General features: G+C 46.3%; 1 protein-coding gene across 2 annotated transcripts in view; it reads right to left on the reverse strand.

The window, feature by feature from the left end:
• Positions 1 to 720: 720 nt before the first annotated feature.
• The window catches only part of EXOC4 (exocyst complex component 4), a 314,456-nt gene continuing 295,243 nt past the window's right edge, over positions 721 to 19,933 (reverse strand). For both annotated transcript variants that reach the window (XM_059473330.1, XM_059473329.1), the window contains exon 18: positions 721 to 1,987. In XM_059473330.1, the coding sequence (XP_059329313.1) occupies positions 1,750 to 1,987 (238 nt within the window). In that variant the 3' untranslated portion in view covers positions 721 to 1,749. The remainder of the gene's footprint in view (positions 1,988 to 19,933) is intronic.

Genomic DNA, 19,933 nt, shown 5'->3' on the forward strand with positions numbered 1-19,933 from the left:
GCCTCAGATTATTAAGAAATTAATAATTAACCAATTGCACACCAGCACACAGCAGCCCAGTCTGAATTCAGAGCTCCTCACACATCATTTTCACACCTCAAAGGGTCCAAAATGGGATTTGCTTGTACCAAGCAAGGACAAGGGACAAGGAAATCTCATTTCCTTGTCCCAGGCAGCTGCTTTTCCTTTTTCCAAAGTCCTTGTAGGAAATATCCAACATTCCAGGACCTGCATGTGGCCGTGTCTGAGCAGGTGAACACAGATCTGTGAACCCAGAAACATCCCATCTCCATCCCTCATGGAATTCTCCCCATTCCTGCAAACCCCTCAGGGAAAGGGAGGAACTCCTGCAGTTAATGGCCAATGTTGGCATGAGAAAAATATGAATAAAAGGAGGGAAAAAAGGAGGGATTATAAATAAAAGGAGGGGAAAAAGGAAGGATTAAGAATAAAAGGAGGGGAAAAAAGGAGGGATTATGAATAAAAGGAGGGGAAAAAAGCTTGGAAGATTCCTCACAACAGGAACTGATGGGTTTTGTGTCTTACATGGATGATGAGAAGCCTCTGGAGTTGGTCCATGGTAGCTGAGGACTGGACTGAGTGCCTCAGAAAATCATTTCCACACTGGTGGAGCCTTGGAGAACACCGAATTTGGGCCTGGAAAGGCATCTTTTAAACACCTCAGGAATGAGAGTTCTTAAAAACAGCCAGAAAAACCACCAGGGATTTTAAAAATCCTTTAATTCTGCAATTTCAAGGTTGACACACAAAGCACCTACAGCTCAGAGAGAACCTTTCCCAGCACAGGAAACCCAGCTGGGTCCCCAGTTTTTGTGGCAAATACAAGTGCAGTGGATTCAGATTTTGGAGGAATAAGGAACCTTTTTCCAGGTGAATTTAAAGGGTCAGGGCAGGGCAGAGTTGGTGCCCTGGGTGTGCCCTGGGTGTGCCCTCCTGCCCTTGCTGATCATTGGTGCTGAGCTACACAACCCTGCCAATCCTTCCAGTGCATCAAATGACAGCCACAAAATACCCCTGGAGCTGGGGGGACTCAGAGATGACGTTCAGGACAAGAAAAAGAAGCTTTTTTGTTATTTTGTTATTTTATATTGGCAATTTTTTCCCGCATCCCCCCCCGCCTGGCGCTGCAGGAGCCGGCGCCAGATGGCTCCGGGATAATGAAAGAGAAGAAGTGGAAACAAATGGTCCCGTGTTACCTCCCACGTGCAGCACTGCCTGATCGCCACCTGAAGGAATAAACAACCCCAGCTTTGAGCAGGGGAAACAGCAGGAAACTTCACGTGGGAACAGCCTGGAGGGAGCACGGGCAGAGCTGAGCAGGCTCCGAAAAAGATCTCCAAACCATCGAGATCCCACGTGTGATCAACAAGCCTGGCATTGACTGGCAGGGATTATTTAGTGTGGTCTAAACTTCCAAGACCCAATTTTCCCTTTTCCCACCCCACAGCTCCCTTTACATCTCAAGGCAAAGCAGCAGCAACAGAGCAAAGCCGAATATCCCACCCCAAACCCCGCTGGGGCTCCTGCTGCTGTTCTTTTGGGAGAACATGAAAGAAGCGTTACATGGACACACACCAAAACCACCCAAATCTCAAATGGCATTTCCCTCCTCACCACGATGCCCAGAAGATTCCCATTTTATCTTTGATTAAAACAGAACAAAACCAACAAAAAACAAACTCGGAGGTGCCGCCCGCTGGCCTCGGGTGAGGGAGGTGGCAGAGGGCCTCACACAGTGGTGATCTTCTTGTCCTTGGTGGCCTGCTTGATGGCAGCCTGCTCGCAGATGATCTCCTTGAGGCGCTGCAGCCTCATGTTCTGCATGGTCTGGTCGCCCACGCCCGTCTGGCTGCGGTGCAGCAGGTTCAGGGCGTAGATGTACTCCAGCTCCGTGTACTTCACGCCCTGGTCCACCACCAGGTTCAGCAGCTCGTCTGCCGTGTTGTAGAGCATCTCGTAGTACTGCCTGCAGAGAGAAAAACACCCTGCTCAGCCCTGCTGCTGGATGGCTGTGAGATTCCTGACAACAAGAACTGAAGGGTTCTGTGTCTCACATGGATGGTGTCGGAATTTTCCCTCATCTGCCCCACGATTGTCATTTGGGGACCACTGAAGAAAAACCTCCCCCTGTCTAAAATCTCTGGGTCTGAAGGAGAAAATTACACATGACAAGGGCCCTGAGAGCTGAACACAGTGCTAGGCTGTTGTTCACAGGTCTTGTTTGCTGTGTGCTACACTGAGCCCAATGAGAAGAAGAAGGAGGCACTGTTGGGGAAGGTGAAGTAGGAAAGCCTTATCAATATGATTGTCTGGCAAAAGATTTTGAGAATATGGAAACTATAGGCGAGACTGAAATGAAAGCAAGCTTTGAGATCCTTTAGTTACTGAACAACTGGAAAACAATGGTGTGGTCAGCTGAAGGTGATCCCCTTGTGATGGAACAATTCCCTCTGCTTGCAGACAGGCCCAAGGGTCAGAGCAGACCCTACAGCTTGGCAGAAGGGCCCAAAGAGGAGTTTTTAGGGTTTAAAATGTAACACAGTGTGGTAATGTAGTGATTCTTATAGGCTGGATGTAAATGCTGTAGGATTTGTATCTTGTACTAGATTGGTTAGTGACAATTAGAATATTCAACACAGAAGAAGATTTATGGTATTGTGACGGGAACTTCGCCCTCTTGCCTTTTACTCTCTTACCCCTTTTACTCTCTTATGCTTTTGCTTTCTTACTCTCTTACTCCCTTACTCTCTCACCCTCTCATTGTCTCTCCCCCTCTCTTCTCTCGGGCCTGCTCCAGCTCCAGCAGGGCCCTGCACCCAGGCCCTGTGCAATAAACCCCAAATCCCAGCAGGGCCCTGCACCCAGGCCCTGTGCAATAAACCCCAAATCCCAGCAGGGCCCTGCACCCAGGCCCTGTGCAATGAACCCCAAATTCCTGACCTGGCTGCAGAGATCTCTCACCTCCGTCCATCCCGACCATGCTGCCCCCCAACGCTCCTACAGGGCACCGTGCCCTTTTTGCAACAACAGCCTTGGAAGCTGTCCCAGCTCTCGGCCTGGCTGGACTTCTCCTGAGTTCTGGGTGGAACCCCCCAGCAGACCCTCACCTGTTTTACAACCACCATGACAGACTGGGATGTAAGGAGCCTCTCCATCAAGGACTGAGACACGGAACCCCCATGTGGAAAGGCCCCTCTGCTCCTTCCAAGGATGGGACTGACACCCCCAACCCAGGGCAGGTGTGTGTGGGACCAAAGCTGACCGAAGCGAGATGTTTGCCTGCAGGTGTGACCACTGGACTATGAAAACAATGGCTCTTGTTTACTGCTGAGAACATGGACTGCCTGTTACATCTGTTCCTTACTGTATCTGTTTCCCCCCCCTCACAATTTCCAATAGAATTATCATAATAAAAACCTCTGAGTTAGTGAGTGATTTTGAGATGTCCCTGACATAACAGGTGGATCCTCGACTGGACTAGTGTGACGGTGTTTACAGGGGTCTCAGGCTGAGGGAAGAGATGAGAATGTTGACTCCATGTTTCAGAAGGCTGATTTATTATTTTATGATATATATTACATTAAAACTGTACTGAAAGAATAGAAGAAAGGATTTCCTTAGAAGGCTAGCTAAGAATAGAACAGCAAAGAATGATAACAAAGGTTTGTGGCTTGGCTCTCTGTCCGAGCCAGCTGACTGTGATTGGCCATTAATTAGAAACAACCACATGAGACCAATCCCAGATGCACCTGTTGCATTCCACAGCAGCAGATAATCATTGTTTACATTTTGCTCCTGAGGCCTCTCAGCTTCTCAGGATGAAAAATCCTAAGGAAAGGATTTTTCATAAAAGATGTTTGTGAGAGACTGGACCAAAGGACTTTGTTTCTATGTTGGTAGCTATATCCCCCTCTTTCTCTCTCTCTTCTTCTCTCCCTTAATCCCTCTATCACATTTTGCTGTGGTCATTCAATAAAGCTGCATTTGTTTTGATTATCACTGCAAATCCCCTGTGCTGTGTTGTTTTTTTGCACCCTGAGATCACCCCACGAACCATCCCAAAACGCGTTCGTAAGGACGGATCGTGACAATGTGCCAGACCTTTGCTTTTGCAGAATTCCACGAGCTGTTGCTTTTATTCAACACTTCCATGAGCAGAGAAAGCTGAACAAAGCACAGACATCTTCCTGCTGAACGTCATCCTAAAATCCCAGAGGGGTTTGAGTTGGAAGGGATCTCAAAGCTCCTCTTGTTCCACTCCCTGCCATGGTCAGGGGCATCTTCTGCCATCCCATGGGGCTCCAAGCCCTGTCCAGCCTGGTCTTGGGCACTTCCAGTGATCCAGGGGCAGCCCCAGCTGCTCTGGGCACCCAACATGGGCAGGTCTTAAAGTCAAAGTGATAAAAATTCCCTTTACTGAGACTCACACGATGGTTTGGGTTGAAAGAGACCTGAAAGCCCATCCAGTTCCACCCCTGCTTTGAGCTCCTCTCTTCTGCCCCCAGGTATCCCCTGGCTGAGCCCTGGGAGCTTTTCCTGCCCAGGCTGATGGTCTGGGAAGGGTAAATCAGCTTCCCTGTCCTTCCCTGTGCCCACATTAAAACCAAAAGAGATCTTGGGGAGCTAAATTTGCTCTTTGCTTAGCTTTGCTAATCCCACATAATTATTTATTAACCTATTTGTCAGATGACAGACCGAGCTTTTGATAACTTTTAACTGTTTTCCTTGGTTTTTAAACCTCGACTTTAAAACCACAAAGGAGTTGGCCTACTTTTAAAGTGAATCTGGAGCTTTCCATGGAGCAGATTCCCCTCACTGTCCTCCATTTATTTATTCCCTCCATCCTTTACAACTCGCTTCCCTCAGCCACCTCTTGACAATCAAAAGAGGGTTTCTAATGGCAGGGACAAACACACTTGTGAGAGGAAAATGAAGAGCCTAAATAAAAAATCACAGAACAAGAGGCTTGTCCCACTCCCTCTTTCATATTTCATTATTTGATAACATCAGAGGCTGAGTCCATCAGAGCTGCTCGGGCGAAGGCAAACAGGAGAGCGTCTGATCAATATTTATTAATACTTTCAAAGACAAGGGAGGCAAAGTTGAGCAGGCTCCGTAATGGAGTGAATAATTACTCATGCAAATCGGGCCTGGCCGCGGGCGCTGCCGTGGCACAGCGGCAGGTTTTTAATTGCACCCAATTAAAAATGCACACCTTGTGCTCCTTCCCTGCTGCCTCGCCTGCTCCCCTTTTCTTCTAGAGAGGAAATTTTTTAATTAAAAAATAATCTGATCCCGAGAAGAGTGACAGATGAGTCCTGTGTTTGTGAGGGGCAGGAATTCTTCAGTCACCTCAGATTTGGGACAGGTGAGGAGAGGATGGGGCTGTGCTGCTGGGCTTGTCCAGTGGTCAGTTTGTGCACTTTTAGCCCTTTTTTCCTTTAAGGTGCTCTGTCACATTGGAAAGACAATGGATTTTCTACTTTGGAGCAAAACTTCCCTGCCCCTGGATGCCTGGAATGTCCAAGGCCAGGCTGGATGGGGCTTGGAGCAGCCTGGGGTGATGGAAGATGTCCCATGGCAGGGATGATTTTGGAGGTCCCTTCCAACCCAACTCATTCTAAGATGTTTCTTTTCCTTTTAGGTGCTTTTTTTTTCCTTTAAGGTGCTCTGTCACATTAAAAAAGCCACAGATTTTTTGCTTTGAAGCAAAACTTCCCTGCCCCTGCATCCCTGGAATGTCAAAAGCCAGGTTGGATGGGTCTTGGAGCAGCCTGGATTATGGCATGGCAGGGATGATTTTGGAGGTCCCTTCCAACCCAACTCATTCTAAGATTTTTTTTTTTTTCCTTTTAGGTGCTTTTGTCCCTTTAAAGTGCTCTGTCACATTGGAAAGACAATGGATTTTCTACTTTGGAGCAAAACTTCCGTGTCCCTGGATCCCTGGAATGTGCAAGGCCACGTTGGACAGGGCTTGGAGCAGCCTGGGATCATGGAAGGTGTCCCCACCATGGCAGGGATGATTTTGGAGGTCCCTTCCAACCCAAATCATTCTAAGATTCTTTTTTTATTTTTCCTTTTAGGTGCTTTTTTTTCCTTTAAGGTGCTCTGTCACATTGGAAAGACCACAGATTTTCTACTTTGCAGCAAAACTTCCGTGCCCTTGGATCCCTGGAATGTCCTAGGCCAGGTTGGACAGGGCTTGGAGCAGCCTGGGATCATGGAAGGTGTCCCCACCATGGCAGGGATGATTTTGGAGGTCCCTTCCAACCCAAATCATTCTAAGATTCTTTTTTTATTTTTCCTTTTAGGTGCTTTTTTTCCTTTAAGGTGCTCTGTCACATTGGAAAGACCACAGATTTTCTACTTTGGAGCAAAACTTCCCTGCCCCTGGATCCCTGGAATGTCCTAGGCCAGGTTGGATGCAGCTTGGAGCACATGGAAGGTGTCCCTATCATGGCAGGGATGATTTTGGAGGTCCCTTCCAATCCAACTCATTCTAGGATTGTGGGAATGCAGCTGATGGGAACAAAGTGTCCCAGGGGCTCATTCCAACAGGGAAATCCTTTTATTTCCATGTTTACATATTTGTGTTATGCTGAAAAGCACTGATGGGTTTTGTTGGGCTGATCTGACAGGAGAGATTTTACACACAAAAAACCATGGAACAGGTCCTTAGGGACCTGTTCTTCTTAGGAAGGTTCTTCTTATTCCATAGGAACTCTTCTCCCAAATTCCTGTGGAATAAGAGCTTCTCTTTACAAGGGAATTGATCTGCTCCAGGCTTTCAGCTCTTCAGGATGGTCAAAAACTTCTTCATGGGCATCCAGCCCAGTGTTGATGGCACATTTTGGGGAACGAGGAGTGAAGAACTGCCTGAGGGATCCCAAATCATTAACATCCTGCTCAAACAGTATAATTAACTAATTCTGATGGTTTGGATGACAAAGGTTTGTTAATTTTTTAAAAAAATTACATCCATTTTTAATGTGATGGGCACACATCCCAACCAAGACACCCATGGCCTGTTCCTCTGACCACTGGCAATGGGATTTGGTCCAAAGCTGCCTTGAAGTTTTTTTGGGGCATTTTTTGGGACAAAACTGAACTCTCCCCGCTCCCTTTATCCATCTGGAATTGCCCCTGAAGATCCACCATGACAGGAGGAACAGCTCGGTGCTAAGAGCAGACAGGGGAAGTTACATATCCCTATAATGGGACGGAAATGGCTCCCAGCTGCAGGAAAAAAAATCCAAAAAAGCCATCCAAAAAACCATCCAAAAACCCATCCAAAACACCATCCAAAACACCATCCAAAAAAACATCCAAAAAACCATCCAAAACCAGGCAAACCAAAAGTGCAGAATCCACCTGACCCCCAAACCAGTTTGTTTTGTTGGGTTTTCAGCAGCACTTTTGAAAGAAACTACAGCAGATTGCCAACCACGAACCCATTCTGCACGGAGGCATTTTGAGCTTATATATCTATAGATACCCATATTAAAAAATGGCCTCTTGAACTCTGTTCTTGGAGAAAGAGAATAAAAATTAAGAAGCTTTCTCATTTCGGAGGGGAAAAAAAAAATCTCAGGAAAGGCAATGAGGATGAGCCCAGCTCCTCTGAGGGCTATTAATACCATTCTCCATTTAAATGCTAATGTTCACCTCTAACCCCCCCCCCAAAAAAAAAAAAAAGTTTTCAAAAGGTGGCCAGGTGAATTCCAAATGAAATCCTGATTTCCCTGAGAATAACTTGATCTCCTCTTCAGAGGAGGAGATGTTTCAGAATAAAGGATCCCACTTTAATTATCCCTTCCTGGCGTGGCTGGGGGCCTGCTCTGCATCAGGCAGGAACAGGAATTCCAGTCTGGGCACTGAATTAGCCAAAGGGAACAAGAAAAAGGAGAAATGTGAATTCTGTCCCTTATCTCCCTCTCTTTTGGGGGATTAGGGAGGAGCTTTGGCAGCACCCGGAATTGCTGCTCTAATCGGAAAGTCAGAAAGGTTAAGTAGGAACCACTTATGGAAAATGTGGATTAAAACTGAATGAGGGGACAGGGAGACAGGATAGAAGGAAGATTTCATGATGAGGGTGGGGAACAAAATTCCCAGAGGAGCTGTGGCTGCCCCTGGATGCCTGGAAGTGTCCAAGGCCAGGTTGGAGCACCCTGGGACAGGGTGTCCCTGCCCATGGCAGGGGCTTGGGATGATCTTTAAGGTCCTTTCCAACCCAAATTCTGGGATTTTACAAAAAACCAGGTAGGACAAGCCAAAAACTGAAGATGATAACAAAGACCAAAGCTGTGGTTATAAAATCACTCAGTTTTGATATTTGAAGATCGTGGTGGAACCACGACGTTTAAATATAGAGAGGGATGAGTGAGTGCAAAAAAAAAAGGAAAAAACAGCAAAAATTGTTGACTTCAGTGAAGGTGACTGAAATTGTTGACTTCAGTCAAGTAATGCAGAAGAAATGGATTTTCAGGCCTGGCTGAAAGAAGAAAATCCCATGGGATTTTCCCTTTGGAGTTATTAGAGCTGGGAATGGGGGCGAGCTGAGGGTGGTCACAGGCCCAGGATATGGGGCAGGAGGGATGAGTCCCAGGCAGGAGCTTGCAAAGGGAATTTTGAAAGCTCAGAACACCGAAGGCAAACGCAGGTGAAGCAGCAATTACTGTAATCTCTGCACCTGGTGAAGGCTGAGGGGATGTTTGCACACACACACACATCAGTGAGCAGCATTTTAAATCAAAGATCTGCAAATGTGGGAGCTCCTGACGACGAGATGGGAAACAGGGATGGGAGGCGACAGCTTCCATTTTCATGGAATCACACATGGGATGGGTTGGAAGGGACCTTAAGGATCATCTAATCCCAACTGGGACAACATCCCTATCCCAGGTTGCTCCAACCTGGCCTTGGAGACTTCCAGGGATGGATCCAGCTCCTCTTTCCAACCACTGCTGGGTGGGAAGGGACCTTAAGGATCATCTGATCCCAAATGAGACAACATCCCCATCCCAGGTTGCTCCAAGCCCCATCCAGCCTGGCCTTAGACAATTCCAGGGATGGATCCAGTTCCTCTTTCCAACCACTGCTGGGTTGGAAGGGACCTTAAGGATCATCCAATCCCAAATGGGACAACATCCCCATCCCAGGTTGCTCCAAACTGGCTTTGGAGACTTTCAGGGATGGATCCAGTTCCTCTTTTCAACCCCTGTTGGGTTGGAAGTCACCTTAAGGATCATCCAATCCCAAATGGGACAACATCCCTATCCCAGGTTGCTCCAACCTGGCCTTGGACAGGGATGGATCTTCCCGGGATGGATCCAGTTCCCCTTTCCAACCACTGCTCATCCCAAACTGCAGCTGCAACCCTAAAACAAGGGACACCACCCTCAGGACACCATTCCATGAGGGAATGTAAATCCTGATGGACTTTTCTGCAGATTTATCCCTTGATTTTCAATCAACACAGAGCAGTTCTGGGGACACCAGTGGGAATGTTCCTTCTGTGCCTCCAGAAGAGCCCAAAGTGCTTTAGGGGAGGTCACATCAGGGATGGTTTTGCTGTTCTGGTCACCCTCAGCTCCCCTCAGACACCAAACCAAGGCCTGGACGCTTCTCCTGAGTGCCTGGGGTGAGGAAGAAGCCCCTACATGGCTCCATCGGGGGGAGCTGTAAATCCCCTGTGAGGGAATGTAAATCCTGATTGATTTTCTGCAGATTTATCCCTTGATTTTTAATCAACCCAGAGCAGTTCTGGGGACACCAACGGGAATGTTTCTTCTGTGCCTCCAGAGGAACCCAAAGTGGTTCTGAACATTAGAGGAGGTCACATCAGGGATGGTTTTTATGTTCTGGTCACCCTCAGCTCCCCTCAGACACCACACCAAGGCCTGGACATTCTCCTACATGGCTCCATGGTGGGGGGAGTTGTAAATCCCCTGTGAGGGAATGTAAATCCTGATAGACTTTCCTGCAGATTTATTCCTTGATTTTCCATCAACTTGGAGCAGTTCTGGGGACACCAGTGGGAATGTTCCTTCTGTGCCTCCAGAAGAGCCCAAAGTGCTTTAGGGGAGGTCACATCAGGGATGGTTTTGCTGTTCTGGTCACCCTCAGCTCCCCTCAGACACCAAACCAAGGCCTGGATGCTTCTCCTGAGTGCCTGGGGTGAGGAAGAAGCCCCTACATGGCTCCATCGGGGGGAGCTGTAAATCCCCTGTGAGGGAATGTAAATCCTGATTGATTTTCTGCAGATTTATCCCTTGATTTTTAATCAACCCAGAGCAGTTCTGGGGACACCAACGGGAATGTTTCTTCTGTGCCTCCAGAGGAACCCAAAGTGGTTCTGAACATTAGAGGAGGTCACATCAGGGATGGTTTTTATGTTCTGGTCACCCTCAGCTCCCCTCAGACACCACACCAAGGCCTGGACATTCTCCTACATGGCTCCATGGTGGGGGGAGTTGTAAATCCCCTGTGAGGGAATGTAAATCCTGATAGACTTTCCTGCAGATTTATTCCTTGATTTTCCATCAACTTGGAGCAGTTCTGGGGACACCAGTGGGAATGTTCCTTCTGTGCCTCCAGAAGAGCCCAAAGTGCTTTAGGGGAGGTCACATCAGGGATGGTTTTGCTGTACTGGTCACCCTCAGCTCCTCTCTGACACCACACCAAGGCCTGGACATTCTCCTACACGGCTCTGTGGACTGAAAACCCCAAAATGAGGCCAAAAATGTTCCCATCCCTGTGATCTCCACCTCCTCTGTGCTCACCTCACCCACAGCCCCTGGCAAGCAGCTGCCCCATCACATGGCACAATTTGGGGCAGGAGGCACAGGTGGCTCTGGGGCCGTGCTCACAAGAACATAAAAAAGCACAAGAACGTGAAAACCCCCATTAAAAACCTAAAAATGTGCAAAATTCCAAGATGGGGAATGATCTGGGAAAGGAAACAAAGCAGGAGAGGAAGAAATAAAAGTGAATTTGGAGTACAGTGGTGCTCCACGCTCCTGTGGTAGCAAATCACAGCCCTTAATAAATAATCAAGTGATGGAAGGATAATAATGTGGTTTTTTTTAAAAAAGCTGGGAGAATAATTAAAATTAAGTCATTAATCCAAGGCAGGAAAAAGTATCAGAGGTGGGAAGCCCTCACCCCTTGCTCAGCACCCACACAGAGCTCTCATCACTACAGAGCCAGGCAAGAAAAACAGGTGTATTTATTCAAAAGGGCACAAGCACTGCCTTCTAATTAGAAACAGCCTCGTTAGAAAATCCAATTATTTTCCCTTTTAAAGTTTAAACCACAGAGACAGCGAATGAAGCCCTACATATCAGTCAGCTCACCTTGGGGCTGCTTTTTATACAGAAAAAGCCATTTTGGATAAAAACCCTCCCAGCCAACACCTCTGGGTGCCACGTGCAGCTCTGTCACTGGGTTTGTCACCACTGCAGAGCTTTTTGTCAAACGCAGATGAGAAATCAGTTCTTAAACGCAGAATTAATTAGCAAAGGGAAGGGGAAGGGACGTGCAGAACATCACCACTCTTCTGAAAGCTCTCTCCTGTTCTCCCTCCTCCTTTTTATCCTGATAGTTATCTGCCTTAGCTGTTATTTCCTCATTAATATTTCCTTCTTATTTCCTTTTCCCTGCCCTGCTGGGAACAGGAGCTCCAGGGGAGGCTCAGAAGGAATTTCCTCATGGAAAAAGTTGGTAAACAGAGAGATTATAAGGAATTTCCTCATGGAAGAAGCTGGTAAACTGAGAGATCAGAAGGAATTTCCTGTCACTGACACATTTTATGAAAAAATCCTTTCCTCAGGATTTTTCCTCCTGAGAAGCTGAGAGGCCTCAGGAACAAAATGTAAACATTGATTATCTGCTGCTGTGGAATGCAACAGGTGCATCTGGGATTGGTCTCATGTGGTTGTTTCTAATTAATGGCCAATCACAGTCAGCTGGCTTGGACTCTCTGAGAGTTACAAGATTTTATTATCATTCTTCCTATTCCTTTCAAGCCTTCTGATGAAATCCTTTCTTCTATTCTTTTAGTGTAGTTTTAATATGAAATATATAATAAAATAATAAATCAGCCTTCTAAACATGGAGTCAGATCCTCATCCCTTCCCTCGTCCTGGGACCCCTGTGAACACCACCACAGTTTCCTCATGGAAAAAGTTGGTAAGCAGAGAGATCAGAAGGAATTTCCTCGTGGAAAAAGTTGGTAAAACAGAGAGATCAAAAGGAATTTCCTCATTATTTAGGACAAAACTGAACTCTCCCTGCTCCCTTAATCCATCTGGAATTCTTCTCCCAAACTGTTGGATGGGAAAAGTTGGTAAACATTGGAAAAGGTTGGATGGGTCTGGAGTGCCCATCCCTGGAGGTGTCCAAGCAGGTGCCACTCAGGGCTGGTGACAAGATGGATTCTGTGACCTTGGAGGGCTTTTCCCACCTCAGCAAGCCCGGGATTCAGGGCATGGGGATCCCTGAGCGTCCCCACAGAGCACTGACACCCAATCCCTGAGCCCCCTCCCAGCGTGCAGCGCGACACAGCAATTACACAGCTTTTCAAAGGGAGGATAAACCCATTAAAGCCCATTAAATAATTCTTCAAAAAAATAAACCAAAAAAAAACCCACAATGTCTGAGCCACTCCTTGTAGCTCCAAACTGATCCTAATGAGAGATGGAAATTCTCCCTCTCCAAATGGAACTTTATAGGGTATTAAACAAGCACCCTCAGCACTTATCTAAATCTTTAATTAGTTCTATAATATACTGATGATATCAAGGCTAATTAAATTTATACAGATAAAGAGCAATGAAATTCTAGCCAAGTGAGCTGGAAAGTACATATTAAATAGTAAATTTAATGGCTCAGGAAGATAAATGCAATTTTGTATAAAAAAATTAAATTCAATTTACATGTCGTACTAAAATTGATTTTGAGTGTGCAAATGATTGGAAAGGAATCTTTTTAATAGATCAGTAAAAGTGTTAATCTGACCTGTTTAAATATCAGTTATTAATGCCAGCATTTGCAAATAAGCCACACACATTTGCATTTTACTGCATATAGTAAAAAAAAATAAATAAAATTATCGATACCATCTGCCAGTTTATAAGGAATATTAAGGGATTTTTTTTTCCCCTTGCCTCATGCATAAATTGGAGGGAAGGTGGAAACGAATGCAGCCTGAAAGAAGAGGGAGTCAGCACTTCCACAAAAGTGCAGCAGAGATTGCTCCAGTCAGCAAAAAATCCCACAATTTTCCCTTCCCTTTGGGAACAACAATCACTGTGGCAACCTTCCAATTTATTTAGGATCAGGTGAGGTGGAACTGGATGTGACTGGGGAGGCGGTGCCAGCTGAGCTTGGATAAACCAGGAATGGCTGGGAGCTGCTGATGGGTGAAGGACACGATGGGATCTGCCCGGGATGGGGACAGAACTGGGGCAGAAGCTCAAGCAGGGCCCTCAAGGCAATGTCTGTAGGTCATGGTTGGGTTCCACAAGTCAGTGTCAGCCTGTAAGAGGTCATGGCTGGGTTTCCATGTCAATGTCAGCCTGGGGTTGGTCATGGTTGGGTCCAACAAGTCAAAGTTAGCCAAGAAAAACGGGTAGGTGATGGTTGGGTCCACAAGTCAGTGTCAGCCTGGGGTAGGTCATGGTTGGGTCCAACAATCAAAGTCAGTCTGTGGTAGGCTGTGGCTGAGTTCCACAAGTCAGTGTCTGCCTGGGGTAGGCCATGGTTGGGTTTCCAAGTCAATGTCTGCCTGGGGTAGGTCATGGTTGAGTTCCACAAGTCAATGTCTGCCTGGGGTAGGTCATGGTTGGGTTTCCAAGTCAATGTCTGCCTGTAAAAGGTCATGGTTGGGTTCCACAAGTCAATGTCTGCCTGGGGTAGGTCATGGTTGGGTTCCACAAGTCAATGTCTGCCTGGGGTAGGCCATGGTTGGGTTTCCAAGTCAATGTCTGCCTGTGGTAGGTCGTGGTTGGGTCCAACAAGTCATTGTCTGCCTGGGGTAGGTTGGGTTTGGGTCCAACAAGTCAATGTCAGCCTGTAGTAGGCCATGGTTGGGCCCACAAGTCAATGTCTATAGGGATGTGCCCCTTGTTGACAGAGTGACAAAACTATCCTTTGTCTCCTTAAAAAGGAAATAAACCCAGAAGTTTCTCTCCTTGACTGAGTAAAAAGACACCTCATAGGACCTGGGAGACTTCACCTCAAATTTAAGGATGGCCAATTGGACAGGAGCCAAAAAGTCCCACCTGGGCAATTTACTAGAAAAAGAGGAGAACAAAGAAACCAATGGCTTTTGTGAGGTGTTTTACCATGGACAGGAGGGCCTCTTGCACCTGGATCGGTTTTTCCCTGTAAAGTTTTTTGTTATTTTGCTTTTTATTAAAACTTTTTTGTTTCCAACACTGCCACAGAAGCCATCCTGCTGATTTTATGCCTTCTAAGGTAGCTGAGCCATCTTGGGTGTGAAATAGATCTTCAAGAGCTTATGAGACCTGGCTTGAGGAAACTCCTATTTGAAATATCTGCCTGGGGTAGATCATGGTTGGGTTCCACAAGTCAAAGTCAGCCTGAGGTGGGTCATGGTTGGGTTTCCAAGTCAAAGTCTGCCTGTGGCAGGCCATGGTTGGGTTCTACAAGTCAGTGTCTGCCTGGGGTAGGTCATGGTTGGGTTCTACAAGTCAGTGTCTACCTGGAGTGGGTCATGGTTGGGTTCCACAAGTCAATTTTGCCTGTAGTAGGTCATGGTTGGGTTCCACAAGTCAATGTCTGCCTGGTGTGGGTTGAGTTTGGGTTCCACAAATCAATGTGTGCCTGTAAGAGGTCATGGTTGGGTCCAATAAGTCAATATCTGCCTGTAGTAGGCCATGGTTGAGTTCCAAAAGTCAATGTCTGCCTGGGGTAGGCCATGGTTGGATTCCACAAGTCAATTTTGCCTGCAGTAGGTGATGGTTGGGTTCCACAAGCCATGTCTGCCTGTAAGGGGCCATGGTTGAGTTCCAAAAGTCAATGTCAGCCTGTGGTAAGTCATGGTTGGATTTCCAAGTCAAAGTCAGCCAAGAAAAACAGCTAGGTCATGGTTGGGTCCACAAGTCAATGTCTGCTTGGGATAGGTTGTGTTTGGGTCCAACAAGTCAACATCTTCTTGTGGTAGGCTGTGGTCAGGACCATTGAGTCAGTGTAGTAACTATGGCAGAAAGAAACCAGGATGGATTCAGTGCCAAAATTTGAGATGTCCAGAAGTGGTGGCCATCAGCATGGAGCTGTGGATCTCCTGGATGAGGGATTCAGAGCTGCAACCCTCTGCTCCTTGCTTTCTCTGCTGGCCACTGGCCCGAGGAACATTTCATCTCAACATCTACCAATCTTGGAAACCTCCAGGTTTGAGGCCACAGGTTTTTATGGGCAGCTGCTGCTCATTTCCAGCATTTTTGGTTGAAACTGCTTCTCCCTCTTAATCATTCTGAGGGCAGAAGTCGGATTTAGAAGGATTGAAGCCCACCACCCCTAAAACAGCAGCTCCCACACTGCTGTGTGCAGCACAGCTGTGGCATCTGCTGGCCATTCCTGGTGGGTTTAGCTCCAATTATCCCAACTTTTTCACCCAACAGAGCTTCACTACAGTATTTTTTTGCCAGACAGCACAAATCTGAGCATTTTAAATGAAAATATTATCAAGGCAATGTCAGTCCAGGCAAAACCCAGAACACATGGGGTTTCTATCTCCACTCTCCACTGCATGGAAAAAACAAGTTTTACTCATGGAATATCCTGGAGTTGTGTCACTTGAATGTCACTTTGTATGGACTGACTCCACTGCAGCTCCTTGGAAACAAAACTGGTCCCCACAGAGAGAGAGAAGAGAGTCCCTGCACTGCTTCTGGATGGTGGAGTAGTTCAGAGCCATCAAAAGCACAGCAAGTCTCTGAACTGCTTTTCATCTCCTCCCAGAGACACATCTTCAACTGCACAAACCCTCCAGGCTCCCCAAAGGACTCTGCTGTGAGAGCTGAACATGGAGTTTTCTGTAGTAATTTATTAATTTTTTTCAAGTTTTTTCGACCTCTCGCAATTCCCATTTGAGAACTTCCTCAGGCACTTTGGAGACATTGAACCCAGAACTTCTCTGTTCTCTCAAAGGTTGCTCTGAGGGTGAGAAGGACCAAGGACCCCACCGTGGTCCCTCCAACCTCATCCATTCTGTGAGGGGAGCTCCTTGTGTGTCCAACAGGGTGGATTCCACCCCACAAAATCATGGAATCACAGAACCATTCAGGCTGGAAAAGCCCTTTGAGATCATCCAGTCCAACCATTCCCAAGGCCACCACTGACCATGTCCCCAGATGTCACAACCACAAGGCTTTCAATCCCTCCAGGGACAGATATTCCAGCCCTGCCCTTCTTTGGGTGAAGATATTTTTCCTAACAGTGATGATCTCGAGTAACCAATTCCAGATTCCACTCCTGAAAGCCCCTCCAGGGACTCAAAGCACATTTTCCTGATGGTTCCCAAAATCTGCACATTCTCCATGAAGGAAAACTGCATTTCCCCCAGCACCCCACTTTTAACAGATGGCAGAAAAATTTACCTATTTCCCACATTGGGCTGGGCTTAGGAAAACAACCCAGGATCTGAGGCACTGAATCCTATTAAAAAAAGCCTATTAAATCCTATCAAAAAAAGCATATTTTATATCTTGATTCTTCCCAATCCAAACTGTTTCCCACCAAAGCATCAAACTTGCTCTTATTTGCACTTTTCCTTCTCCTCTTTGTTTTTCCACACATGACAAGGCGGAATTCTGTCTGATTTACAACTTCCTTAGGAGAAGATCCACTTGAGAGACCCATTTCAGCTTTAGGTGTTAATGCACCTCTGTGATGTGAGGTGGCAGCTGAAGTTTAGAGCTTCTCTGTATTATTTGAGCTCAAATCTGGAATACAAATGATGAAAGACAAGAGGAGCTTTGCAGCCCTCAGTAAAATTGGAGTAAGACATCATAAGCTGCACATAATTTCCTGGATATATTTAAATATATCGACATCAATTTACGTGTGTGTGTTCAATGCAGTGCTCTGGATGCAATTATTCAAAAGCTCCCTAAAAAATGAGAATTGAGGCATTTGGACATCCTCTGAATGTGTGGATTTCTCCTGGCTACGAGGCCCAGGTTCATCAGAGGACAGATTTAATTGCTACATCAGAGTTTGTGTGTTGATATCCGACATCTGACGCGCGAAAGTTCAGGGACGCCAATCAGGCATGGTGCAGATGCCACTCTGCAAAATGTTCTCAGACAGTCTCCATCTGTCAGATATGGTAATCCCTGCTCGCCATCAATAATTCACCTCCTTCCCTCCACGTTTACTGCATTTGAGTCAGAATTTTTAATGGTAGAGGCTCCACCTTGGATAGACGGCGTTGCCTGATCTGCATTCCCCGCTCGTTCCTGCCCCGCAGCCTCTCGCCTTTGGCACTTCAAGAATAATTTCTCAGTTTATTTGGGGTTTTTTTGGTTTTTCTTTTTGGTTTTTTTAATCACAGCTCTCCTTTTGGGCTGTCTCATCCTGCTGGAGGGTGGAGGTCAGAGGGTAATTATGGAAATCACACAAAATCCAGCTTGGGGGGATCACGCCTTTCCTGGGAAAGCTCCTGGGGAACACCACGGGGGAGGCTGAATCCTCCAAAGAAGACGTTACTGCACAGTTGAAAAGGGAGAAAAGGGGGGAAATGGAGGGAAAAAGCTGATGCGGAGCTGTTTGTCCATGGGTCAGAAAATGCAGAGGGGCATCTTGTCCCCAACTGACTCTACAGAGCCCATAAAATCTTGGTTACATCCCAAACTCTTTGCAGCCTTAAATCCTTAAAGAGAATGAATTAAAAAAAAATATGGAAAGCAATTTTTTACACAGGCCACAGATAGTGACAGGACACAAGGAAAGTTTAAAACTAGAAGAGGTGAGATTTGGGTTAGATTTTAGAGGGAAAGGGTTTATTGTGAGGGGTTTATTGTTTATTGTGATTGCCCCAAAGAAGATGTTACTGCACAGGTGAAAAGGGAGAAAAGGGGGGAAATGAAAGGAAAAAGCTGATGTGGAGCTGTTCCTCCATGGGTCAGAAAATGCTGAGGGGCATCTTGTCCCCAACTGACTCTACTGAGCCCATGAAATCATAAAATCTTGGTTAGACCTTAAACTCTTTGCAGTCTTAAAGAGAATTAATGAAAAAAAAGATGGAAAGCAACTTTTTACACCGGCCACAGATAGTGACAGGACAAAAGGAAAGTTTTAAACTAGAAGAGGTGAGATTTGGATTAGATTTTAGGAGGAAGGGTTTTATTGTTTATTGTGATTGCCCTAAAGAATCTGTGTTACTGCACAGTTGAAAAGGGAGAAAATGGGGGAAAGGGAGGGAAAAAGCTGATGTGGAGCTGTTCCTCCATGGGTCAGAAAATGCTCAGGGGCATCTTGTCCCCAAGTGACTCCACAGGGCCCATGAAATCATAAAATCTTGGTTACATCCCAAAGTCTTTGCAGTCTTAAAGAGAATGAATTAAAAAAAATATGGAAAGCAAATTTTTACACAGGCTACAGATAGTGACAGGACAAGAGGAAAGTTTTAAACTAGAAGAGGTGAGATTTGGATTAGATTTTAGGAGGGTTTTATTGTTTATTGTGATTGCCCCAAAGAATCTGTGTTATTGCACAGTTGAAAAGGGAGAAAATGGGGGAAAGGGAGGGAAAAAGCTGATGTGGAGCTGTTCCTCCATGGGTCAGAAAATGCTCAGGGGCATCTTGTCCCCAAGTGACTCCACAGAGCCCACAAAATCTTGGTTACCTCCCAAATTCTCTGCAGCCTTAAATCCTTAAAGAGAATTAATGAATAAAATAAAAAAAAGATGGAAAGCAACTTTTTACACAGGCCACAGATAGTGACAGGACAAAAGGAAAGTTTTAAACTAAAAGAGGTGAGATTTGGATTAGATTTTAGGAGGAAGGGGGATTATTGGTCCCTCCCAACCCAAACCATTCCATGATTCTGTGATCCCAGAGCCAGGAGATGGCTGATTGTTGAGAACATTCCCTGGCATGAGGGCAAATTCCCCCCATAATCATCAATCAATCCTTCAGTGCCAAAGGAAGGTCCTTGGGTGTTCCCAGCAGGGGCAGCCCCAGCTCTCAGCATCTGAAAGGTGGAAAATCCATCCTGGGACTTTTTTTGGGAATAAACCCTGAGGATAAGACGTCATAGCTGGGAATGTTACAGATCCATCCCCAGGCATGGATCCTCACAGAAGGTGAAGGAAGAAACTCCTGGTTGCAGAATGCAGCTGTAGAAATCCTTATTTAGGATTATTTAGGATTATTTAGGTTACCAGCTGAATGTGTGGCTTTGCACCTGGACTCACCACCAGCCCTAATTTGGCTAAAGCCTCCAAGCCAGACCAAAAGTCAATGAATTAAAGATCCTGCTGATTAAAATGTAATTAATTACAGAGGAATGTGTCTCAACCTGCCAAAATTTAAGTGTCCAGTGCAACCCCTTCACTGCCATGGTCACCACTAACCCTTATCCCCACATGACACATCCACGTGGTTTTGAACTCTTCCAGGGATGGTGACTGCACCACTGCCTGGGCAGCTGTGCCAGTGATTTGGAACCCTTTCTGGGGGAAAAAAATGTTCCTAAATCCAGTCCAGACCTCCCCTGAACAATTTAAAGAGCTGGAGCCTGGCTGTTCCTGGGCTACACCTCCTGCCATCCCTGCTCCAACCCAATGTGTGCCATAGCTTGACCCTGTTGGTCCTCTCAGTTCTGCTGCTCCTGTCCTTTCCTCAGTTTCCTTTTTCGCTCCCCTATCCCACCAGGAATTGGTCC

The sequence above is a fragment of the Ammospiza nelsoni genome, chromosome 5 (assembly GCF_027579445.1).
Source record: "Ammospiza nelsoni isolate bAmmNel1 chromosome 5, bAmmNel1.pri, whole genome shotgun sequence".
NCBI classification, from domain to species: Eukaryota; Metazoa; Chordata; class Aves; order Passeriformes; family Passerellidae; genus Ammospiza; species Ammospiza nelsoni.